The sequence below is a fragment of the Vigna radiata genome, chromosome 10 (genome assembly GCF_000741045.1).
Source record: "Vigna radiata var. radiata cultivar VC1973A chromosome 10, Vradiata_ver6, whole genome shotgun sequence".
Lineage (NCBI taxonomy): Eukaryota > Viridiplantae > Streptophyta > Magnoliopsida > Fabales > Fabaceae > Vigna > Vigna radiata.
The window spans coordinates 2,869,072-2,880,663 of record NC_028360.1 but is presented as its reverse complement, the minus strand read 5'-3'; the positions used below and the strand labels follow the sequence as shown (position 1 = coordinate 2,880,663).

Sequence of the window (11,592 nt, the reverse complement as noted above, 5' to 3'; positions counted from 1 at the left end):
GGCATCTCCTCTTGATGTCAAGACTTCTGCTACATCATCTACTACACTTGCTTCGGCTTTGGCTTCTGCAGATTGGAAGGTATATATAACAATAAGCACTTCTATAAGTTGAGGTGTTACATTTTACAACTTATTTAGTCAAAGATGCAGTTTCCATGTTCCATGTTTAATTCTTCATATTGCTTCTTGCCTATTTTACTTATTGAGAACTTATACATGAGTGAAAACCAAAAGCTTCTCGCTATTTTACATTTGAAGTTGAATATATTGATAAGTGATAAGGGTAAATTCAATTTTGTTTGGTTGTGTATGTTGAATATGTGAATTGTATGTGGTTTAAATCGTGTAGTAGGGTTAACCTTGATAGTATTGATATTAGGTCTGCTTGCATCCATTTTAATTTCTAGTTTTTCTGTATGTATTGATACTCAATTTGTAGATATTAATTCTTGTGCATTTTCTGGTGTAGGTAGTTGTGTCTGATTCATTTTATGATGTACATAATTGGATATCATAATCTGTTTAAGAGCTAAATTTACATATCATTCATAACTTGCATTTACATTGTAATCATAATTGTAGTTTCTGATTCAACTTGGCTTAATTTGAATTTTCCTCGTTTTCATGCAGTTTTTAATGATTCATTTTTCATGGAAGATGCAGGCATATAATAGAAGGAATCAGGTTTCTTAAGTGTTAGTAGAAACTTGGTTATAGTTCAATAGTATATATACATTAATGTAATTTGAATTTAATATATAGTTTTATGTATAAATGATGTATAAATATTATTAAACAATTTAATGTTTGAAATGAATTTTATTATTAGTTATATTAAATTTGTTATTTGAACTTATGTTGATTATAAATTAATGGGATGAGAGGAATATGATTATAATTTTAATGGATATCAATTGTAATAATTATTTTTTTTCTAAAAAAATATATATTATAACGTACTAAATAACTTATGTTATAATAAGTTGATTTTGAATTCAGCATTTACGTTATAATATAACACATATTATGACGTAAAAAAGCATATACGTTATAATATCTTTCGTTCTATTACAACGTATTTCGGAAACTACGTTATAGTATATTCAATATATTGTAACACAAATTTCTGTTACGTTATAAAATATGCAGACTTATTTGTACGTTATAAAATATCTTTTTTTTTTTTCATAGTGTATTATGGTAACACCAAAATTGCAGTTTGAATACCTTCGTTCCAAAATTCTCTGTAATTGCTAAAATTAAACTCTCAAGTCAAATAAATTAATATTATTTTACACAAATTCAAAATTAAGAAACATATTTATAATCTTTATTGCCAAAAAATAATCACCAATATATATCATCAAAACAAAATATATATATATATATATATATATATATATATATATATATATATATATATATATATATATATAACATTAGTCTTATCAAAGTGTTTTCTTTTTAAGTGAAACATGATGTTAAAAAAAAAAGAAAAAGATGGACACTTTGACGAAACTTGATAATTACGTGTAATAAATTAGATATATGTTTCACTCAGCCGTACATAATATTGGTCTATGCAAGTGACATTTTTTATTTTACTTTTCATTTTGAAGAAGAAATATTTATACAAATTAAAATTAATCATTGACCATAATCATAGTAGTATTGACGCGATTTTTTTTATCAAATACTAAAATTAATGAGATATTATAAATCTTAAAAAGTCTAGACAAACCAACCATATTGTGATGCCCTTAGTGAAGTATAATTATTGTTTAAATAATTTATTTTAATCTCTTAAAAGAATTTTTAAATGTTAGAATTTTATTTTTTTTTACGTTAAGACAAATTATCGATTCTACAGTGCTATTGGCATTTTTTTATTAGAATAGAATAGAAAGATTGATTTGACACAGGAATTATTCATATAACAAAATTGATAATACTTCCAACATAAAAATAATTACTTTCTAACATTTTTACTTAAACATTACATAACTCGAAAGTAAATCTAAATAAACACTGTTAGAATTTTCACATCGAAATGTTTTCCATGTAATATTTTTTGCAAGACATTTCTGAAAAAGTTTTAATTTTAAGATAGCTTATATAAGCTTAATGAGATAAACTTTACTAAATGGATATTTCAATCAAGTACTAAAAATAGAAATGATTAAACTCTTTTTTAATCAGATATAAAAAAATTCCAACATCATCTAGTACTTTGATAAATAAAGTTTACTGTACACAAAAATTATTTTGAAAAAAATTAATCTAAAAGGATAATTTTAAAAATAAATATAAATAATTAAATTGATTTTTTTATATATTGAAAGACTAAATAAATAATTTCTTATTTATCCAATAAAAAATTTGAATAATATGACATAGTAAAACAGCTGTTAGAAAGAAAAATATAAATATGATGTGATAAAATATGCCAAAGAAGAAAAGTGTATCGAAGTAGCTGGTTATAAGGTGTAGATGAAAAAAAAAATGAAAATCATTATTGGTTGAGCAGAACTTTGAAGTTTGAATCTGTGTCGTGTGGCTTTTCTGAGAATTAATCAAGAACCTTCAACCCATATTCTCATCCTCTTTCACTTTTCAATTTCAATTTGGTTCATCAATCAATCAATTCCCATCCTCATGTCCGACGGTTATTGGAGATACGCCGCCGAATCGCGGCATGCCCCTTCCTCTATCGCCGGCAAGCGTTCCCGTTCCGACTATGGTATGCCTTACATTTAGGGTTATATTTATTTTTTTCTCTTTCTAGGTTTTCACCTCAACGCAAAAGGCCATCGTTACGTATTTCGTCAAATCTAAAGTCGAAATTTTGAATTTTCCCTTTTACTGATCTTCCCCCTTCCAATTTCTGTTCTTTCCTGTTGCATAGCTTTTATTTTTCTTGGTTTGGTTTGGTTTGTCCTGTTTCCTTTTTCTCACCGTTAGACTCTTTCCCTCGTTCCAAATAGAGAGGGTTTATGTTTGTCCCTTTAAGTTTGGATACTCTGTATTAGGTCACCTGTCATGATTATATTCAGCATCGTCATCTTGTTGGGGGATGTTTATGCTGAACCGAATTTCTTAAGTCTTTTAGATACATCTCCTTGATTAATGATGAAGAATTCTTTGTTCCTGTTTTGTCCAAGTGCCTAACTATTTTTCACTGTGGGTTTAAAACTAAATATAGATTCAGGACAAGAAAAGTGATGATACTCCCCTACTAATTTTTCCAGAGTTTTTGGAAAGAAGTTTTCATTTTATTTACTAGACTTGACACAATATGCTTCCCCAAGTCTGAATTTTGTGCCCCTGATATTATTCTTTTAGGTGGGTCTGTCTAATTTTCTGATGAATCTATGTTTTTTCTGATATATAATTTAAATAATGAAGCTATTCTATTTCAAATTCATGTTGTCTTAATCTTAAGCTTGTATCTTGATAGAAATATTTTCCCCTGTCATTTGATTTTAGGGTAATGATACTTTAACACTTTGAATGTGACAAATTTTTGACATGTGTCATTTTCTGGGTAATCCACATGTAAAATGAGGAAAAACAAAAACTAAATGATGTGGATATTGAATTGAGAGAGGGGTCTGAAGGGCGATTTTCAGTTTTGCATTTCAAAATTGTATTCAGAATTTGGAATTGAAAACTCTAGAGAGAGAAGCACCCCATGCCAGCGAGAAGAGTTTGACAGAGTTTCCACCATCACTTGCCAAAACTGAAGCTTCAACATTAACTGAAGGACATTCCGGTTAATTTGACAACAAACAATGACGACTCAGGATTAGTAGTACACCAATTAATGAATGATTTCCTACTCTTGTCGATGCAAGGACCAAAATAAATTATAATTTTGAAATTGTTGTCATCCAAATATGGGAAGATTATGTGGGTATCATTAAGCCTTTCAGGGTATATGTTTTTCATTGAAGACCATTCATTCGTTATTCTAGGATCTAAAGTATTCTTGTTATAATTTACCAGCTGTGTGTGACCATTGTTGTCTACCAACGACCACGTACATCATAATTCATTTTCAAAAGCAGCAACGAAATGTCTATCAACATAACCAAATAAATTAGGATGTCAATAGGCATTTTGTTACTGCTTTTGAAAATGATTTAGGATGTACGTAGTCGTTGGTGGACAACAATGGTTACACACATGTGGTAACTTATAATATGAATACTTTAGATCCTAGAATAACTAATGGATGGTCTTAAATGAAAAACATATACCCTGAAAGGCTTAATGATGCCCACATAACCTTCCAATATTTGGGTGACAACAATTTCAAAATTATAATTTATTTTGGTCCTTGCACCGACAAGAGTAGGGAATCATTCATTGATCGGTGTACTACTGATCCTGAGTCGTCATTGTTTGCTGTCAAATTGATCAGAATGTCCTCCAGTTAATGTTGAATGGTGTAGTTTTGGCAAGTGACGGTGGAAACTTCGTTGAACTCTTCTCGCTGGCGTGGGGTGCTTCTCTCTCTAGGGTTTTCAATCCCAAATTCTGAATACGATTATGAAATACAAAACTGAAAAGTGCTCTTCAAACCCCTCTCTCAATTCAATGTCAACGTCATTTAGTTTTTTTTCTTCATTTTACAGGTGGACCACCCAAAAGATGACACGTGGCGGTGTAAAAAATTTAATACATTTTGGGTGTCAAAGTATCATTATCCTACCCTTGATTTTAATCTTGTGTATTTCACAATCATCATGTGAATGATTCATTGTTCCTGTCTTTGTATTCTCATTAGTTTAAAGTATTTTTTAATTTTGAAGATGTCTCTGGCGTTCATGACTTGCCCAATTACTTTCCCCATGATGATGATAGAGGAGGGCTACGAGTAATTAGAGATGCTGAGTCCCTTGATGCATCTTATGAGAATTACCTCCGTAGTGCGGTATTAGCTATTTTTCGGTTCTTAAATGGCCATTTATCTTTATCTTGTTCTTTTATTCCCCTAATTGATATATTGAATTTGTAGGCAACTAAAATGTATTTAAATGTGTTTGTTTATGGATATGATAGAGAGCTGGGTGAGTGGATTTTTTATGCTTAAACTAATGGTAAAAAAACCCAAATAATTTCTGTTTCAGCTCCAAATTTCCAATGGGAGATTTGAAAGGAATAGGGGGGAAATTGGTAGTTTTTATTTTCTTAGATACATTGTTAGGAGTAATAATACATTAAATGTCGTGTCCTATTGTGTAGTGAACACAAAATCGTGAACTCTACCCTATCCTAATATCCTATCCAGTTAAAGTGAGTATGTGATCGAAATGGAATAATTTATTTTACTGTCTTGCACATCTTGTTCGATGTCGTATTACCACAAAGTACATCTGATGTGTGAAATATATGCCTATATGTTTAAGGATAAAAAAATGTACATTTTTCATCAGATTTCATCATATGGTTCGGGACAGTCCACTAGAACCGTTGGAGAGCGAGTTCCCAATCGTACTATTGACGATTCACATGTTGCAAATATTGGGGGAGTAGACAGGGGAACAAATGTAAAAGACAAAATCCTGGGATTTAGTAGTGGAAGGGTTGACCATTCTCTTCCACCTGATGCTACCAGTACACTGTTTGTTGAGGGTTTGCCTTCTAACTGCACAAGGCGGGAAGTAGCTCGTATCCTTTCATTTGGTTCCCCTTAGATCAATGCTTTCATTTGGATTTAATTCTTCTGCAAGTGAGATGTTAAGAGTGAGGGATCTACTGTTGATTTGAAATAAAGTGTTTTTGTAAACAGAATAGGATCTCACTTTCTTGCTTCACACATATCCCATTAGAGGAGTCAAATCTTTTTCATTGTAGATTTTTCCTCCTTAACTTGCGAGGTACAGATATTTTTCGTCCTTTTGTTGGCTACAAAGAAGTTAGGCTTGTTAGCAAGGAGTCAAGACAAGTAAGCTTAATTAAAAAGTTAAAAAATAAAGTTGTATACGTTGATGGACGTTTTACTTCTATTTTGTGCAGCCAAGGGGTGATCCAATGGTACTTTGTTTTATCGATTTTTTGAGTCCGGGTCATGCAGCAACTGCCATGGAAGCATTGCAGGGTAAGGCCTCTATTTCTCCTACTCGTATAATGTCATCCTCATGTGTGCCTTGGAAAAACCTGTGTTCCATTTCTTTATCCACTTAAGTTTGAATATAGAGAAAATGCTATAGAACCATTTTTTGGCAATTTCATCGAACTTCTTTATGATTTGAATTCCTCATCTCCATGCCTCAAGGCCGTGGGCTGCTCTGCATAATACAGGCTGGGTTTTGGGTAAAATATAAATCAAGTAATCTGATTAGGTAGTGATGGATTTAGAATGTGAGTGCTGCCTGAAACATACTCAGTGGTATTGGATTAAAGGATCTTATTGTAAGGAAGGACATTAATAAACACTGGATGTGAGTGTGGAATCCTAGAGCACTACTCGATGGTCTTTCGACGTCACTAAAAAGCAGCATCGTATTTAACCCTATGCAATGCATTTCTCATCTACCACACTTTTATGCGGGGATGGAGATGGTTTGGCTCAGATGAAAGCTTTACTCAAGCTTGGAAAGGTAAAAGACTGATTCATGTAAAAGTAATGTCACGATAATGAATGTTATGGACTCCTTGTTTTCCATCATTGTCGTGGTCATTGATAAAGCTAGCACCCATATATCATTATATCTGGTTGAAAGATCGTGGGGGCTAGATTGTGAATGCCATGCAATCTGACATTTCCATGTTACGGAGGCATGCCTCCTGCTTTTTAGGAACTCATGTGGGTTGGGTGGACTGCTTAAAAGAACATTGGTTGCATGGAATATCGATAGCTAAGGGCCTTGTTTGACAAAATACGCTCTCTTGGTGTAGTAGACTTCCACATTCATTTGCTCTTCCATCTACCAGCACCGTAAGATCGTGTGTTGCATGTCACAATTTATTATTTGTTCTGCCACGTAGATACTTAAACTAGGTAGGATATATTCGACCAATATTCTAAGTTTCATTGAATGGCCAACGGTGAAGATAGTCTAATGATGGAGACTTATTGAAAGTTTACTCACCCTTCCTTTCAAGTACCAAGTTTGACCCCTTCGGTAACGAGTGAGAGGAAAGCATATTCACCTATGTTGGACATTGGGTTTGAACGTATTTAGATGTATTTCAGGTTTATTATGTCTGTCATAAGCCGAGTTAAGATACAAGACGCGTCTTATATCATCTTCCTGTTCACACCATAATCCGCTGCACAGAACACGGCTAGTTTTTCAGCGTAAAACAGTGAACGTTGATTTTGCAGGTTACAAATTTGACGAGCTTGACCGCAACTCGGTCAATTTAAGGTTTGAATTTGCTCGCCGCTATCCTGGTGCGAGGTCAGGTGGCGTACATCGTGGCAAACGTTGAATTATGCAATTACAGGTGATTAATTCTATTATTTCAATACGCCCACACTGTTTGTCAATGGTCGTTGGGTGCTGGATAAAAACTTAAATATAAACAGTTAATCATGCTGAATCGTGAAACGGAAATTCCATGTAGGATTCACTCACGATGGGGAGGTTATGATTATGATTTTGAGAGGCAAATGGGCAACATTGCAGTCGAGATTTACAGTTGCTTTCATTAGCAACAAGTCGATCATTGTCGTATTCGTGTGGGGAGTGCTCGCTAGAGATTCAGATTGTGCGTGTTTGAGAAAAATTGTTTAATTTATTTACGATAAATTGCTTCAAATTGTCTTATGCGAAATAACTTATGACTTGGATGGCTTTTCATTGCTCTTTCGAATATATTTATCTACTAATAAGAAGGATGTTTCCATGCACGGGTTCTACTTTCTTGTGAGCCTTTTAGATATCAAGTACTATTAGTTTTTAACTTTATTAGATTAGTATAATTAGACACACTTCATTTTTCTCATTCTTGTTATGGCCCAAATACCTGCTTTTTCGCCTTTGGTATATATTTTTCAGGGTAATATGATTTTTCTAGTTTACAACTTTAATACGAAAGGTATTCCATTTTCAGTGCATAGATTTGTGTTTCGAGTTGTTAGGTTAGTCCCGATCTGTAATTATAATCTTGATGGTTATTACATATATTTTATTTTATTGTGAGTACTTGAAACAGCATGTCTGTCTGAAAAGAAAAAGGTCCTAGAAGATAGTGTCCTTTGTGACGTTTGTTAGCGCTGCTTAAGGAAACAAATAAAACAGAAACTAAACTTATGCGTTTGGTTTTTGTTGGATACTGCTATAGTATCGTGAGCAGTTGCGATTTTACCTTACCTTGACGGCCACAATTCCAAGACATTACCGATTAACTTTCCAGCATCCCATCGCTGTCGTAATGGTTTTTTAAAAGATTGGTGAAAATAAAAAAAGGGTGATGGTTTAATTTTACATATTTTAAACTTTAAAACCATAATCTTAAAATAAAGTCATAAATGGGTTAACGACAAAAAAGCTCAACCGACTATTATTTCAAGAGATAAAATGAATTTGTAGTATATTTGTAGCATTAGGCAATTCCCTCATGGTTTGCTCATTTGCCAGTTGAGACCAGAAAAATAGCATTTGATAGTAAGCACTAAATCATTCATTCCTGGCCACGTTAACTTGGACTGTTATGACCAATGTCTTCTATACCTTCATATCTTTTATTATATCTCTAACTTTTCTCTTTTTTTATATCTTTTAATTTCTCATAATAATATTCTGTTGGTCGGTTATGAAATATGCAGGATATGTACTTGGAACAGAAGAAAAAAGAGCAAGATTTGGTTTTTATTGTTTGTACGATATGATAATGATTTGTTATAGATTATCTATGGAAGTAATGGTAGTTAGGACAGGTGATGATGTTGCTTTGAGGCTTCTTCCATTTGAATTCCCTTCTGTATGAGTTATTCTTAGACCTCCAGCAATCTCAAATGTCAGTTATGGTTTGGTTGCACAAAGACGGCTGTCTCTGTTTGAAATCTAAACATAAACTTATACAGTTGTTGGCATTTCATACGAATAATTCTAATTTTTCATACAAAATCTTCTATTCATTATGTAAAGGAAATATTGAGTGGTTTTTAAATTTTCAAAACTGAAATGTATTTTTTTTTTCATTTAATACTTCATAATTTGGTAGTAAGAATTGTTGCAGAATACATAAAAGTGCACATTTGATTATCACTTTTGTTGAACTCCAATCATTTATCAAAAAATTTATTTCATTTTTATACAATACACGTACGAACTAACAACATGGGTCATACACATTTTGCGTATAAGATAACCACGAAAGAAAATAAAATAAACCGATCCTATGTAAAATTTATAAATAATCGTTACTAGATATCCACCGAATCAATTAAAAAATTATTCATATATTATATAAGTAAGATGTTTACAGTAAAATTTTACATGTTTTTTAAATAGAGATATTAAAATGAGTTACGATTTGCAAACTAATCCGTTTTATCATCGATTTAATTGTTTATTATGAATTTGAGTTTTATTGAAAAAAGAATTGCTCTGACTTATCATCGATTTTGATGTTTATCATGAATTTGAGTTGAATTTGAAAAAAAAAATTAATTTTTTTAACGTGTGTTTAATTAAATCCAGTTCACTTATGTAATTAAATGAGCTTATGTTAGATTAAAAGTAAATTGATTTGTAACTCATGAATAATAATTTTTTATTAGTTTTTTTACTATTTTTATATAATTATTTATTATTTCTAATTTTTTATGTTGATAATTTAATTTTTTAAATACTAAGAATACTTTTATTTTTTTGTTAAGTTATATAGATTTAGTTTTTAGGTACTATCTTTATAACAATGATAAAAAAATATACATATTTTAATTGTAAGGCTATATATAGTGAATTGGATGAAAATATTTTAATTGTAATGCTATATAATAGTAAGTTGGATGAATTCACTTTGATGGTATACAATAAATATATAAAATAAATTAAAAATAAAATAAAATTGTAAATAAACCAATCTACTTATTATCTATCATATAAATTAATCTAAATTATAAAATTTAATTCATCCAAAAATAAATTAAGTTAAATTAACTTATATTTAATTCGCCCTAACCCAGATCTCACTCCCAATTTAACATCTCTATTCTTAACAGTAGAACAAGATGAGCTTTCTTAAAAAAAACTGTCTTTATTGTGAAATAATGAGCACAGGAAAGGTAGCTCTGACAGATACGAAAATGATATTGTGAGATGATGATGATATTTTGACAACATTTTTTTATAATATTTTTTATAATAGAACATATGTTATCACTTTATTGGTCTATTTTAATTTACGTTTAAAAAATATCTAAAACGGACCAATCACAAACTGTTACGTATGCTATATTAAAAAACTGTCACGTATGCGTTGTCCAAAAATTGTTAAAAAAGTGTTATTAAAAAAAGTTTTTCCATTTTCAAATGATAGTTGGAGCTAGCTCACAATATCTATCCATAATGTGATGAAAATTAGCTAACAATGTACACAGAGTTTGACAAGGATGTGTTATAATCTTTGTTCTTATATCTGTGTTTTTATTCATATAAAACTCATCTGAACTTAGTTTCCTTCTTCTGCTTACTTTAAAATTTATCATTAAATAGCACAATAATTGGTATAATTTATGGTAATGAGATTGACATCTCATTTCTAATTTTGCACTTCACAATGCATTATTGCTTATATTAAAAATAGAATTAAATATGATTTTAGGTTTTAAACTTTAAATGTGAAATTGAAACTTATTCGTGTATTAAACTATGATATATTTTGGTTTTAAAATAATATATTTAATTCTTTTAATCATGTTAACTTTTTTTACTTGTCAAATGTATTTTTTACTTTTTAATTTAAATATTAGTATAGAACCATGTTTAATAAATCTAAAAATATTGTTGCATCAAACTATTTTTTAACTTCTTAATCCTTTCAACTCAAATATTAACTCGAAACAATTTAATAGATCCAAAAAAATAATATCATTAAGTTAAAATAAATTTATTTATTTATTTTCTAAATTTAAAAAAGAATTTTTTTCGAAACATCAACAAATTTTAATTTTACATTCAAATATAAAAATTAAAACCTTTAAAAATAATATCATAATTTTCTTTCCTTTATGAGTGATCTTCAATTTTATAAGAAAGAAGATGTGGAAAAAATAATGTTTGTATATTTTTTATTTACCAATTAAAAAGATATTATAATAGATGGATTTAGTAACCACAAGTGTGTTAATGACAACTTAGAAGAATAGTATAGAAGACCTAATTTAGAAGAAATTGTCAATCATGAATGTTCTGCAAAAACCATATTCAAATGAGAAAAGAGAAAAAATTGAAACCAGCTTGGTCAATGGAACCTAGTTGCTTGTCACCATGTGAGTGGGTCACTTCCAAAAATCAAAAATCAATCATCCACACTATCAACATGCACACATCACACTACTTTCATAACCCTAGTTCACATAAGCTATATATATATATATATATATATATATATATATATATATATATATATATA

At 30.3% G+C, this 11,592-nt stretch overlaps 1 protein-coding gene across 10 annotated transcripts; it reads left to right on the top strand.

Moving 5' to 3' along the window:
• The first annotated feature begins 2,446 nt into the window (after positions 1-2,446).
• Positions 2,447-9,036, top strand: LOC106775988 (RNA-binding protein 1). 10 transcript variants are annotated; one of them, XR_002669786.1, is made up of 9 exons: positions 2,447-2,740; positions 4,815-4,936; positions 5,439-5,673; positions 5,883-5,950; positions 6,022-6,103; positions 6,281-6,605; positions 6,804-6,943; positions 7,334-7,455; positions 7,576-7,861. XR_002669786.1 is itself a non-coding variant. In XM_022786541.1 (7 exons), the coding sequence occupies exons 1-6, from the start codon at positions 2,656-2,658 to the stop codon at positions 7,438-7,440; spliced, it is 699 nt and encodes a 232-aa protein (XP_022642262.1). In that variant the 5' UTR covers positions 2,447-2,655; the 3' UTR covers positions 7,441-7,455; positions 8,780-8,910. The 10 variants fall into 10 exon arrangements, 6 of the variants coding, with proteins under 6 accessions (XP_022642262.1, XP_014518752.1, XP_022642261.1 ...); XR_002669785.1 differs by having other exon boundaries at positions 6,784-6,943; XR_002669784.1 differs by lacking the exons at positions 6,281-6,605; positions 6,804-6,943 and adding an exon at positions 8,780-8,910 and having other exon boundaries at positions 7,576-7,719.
• The last annotated feature ends 2,556 nt before the right edge of the window (positions 9,037-11,592 follow it).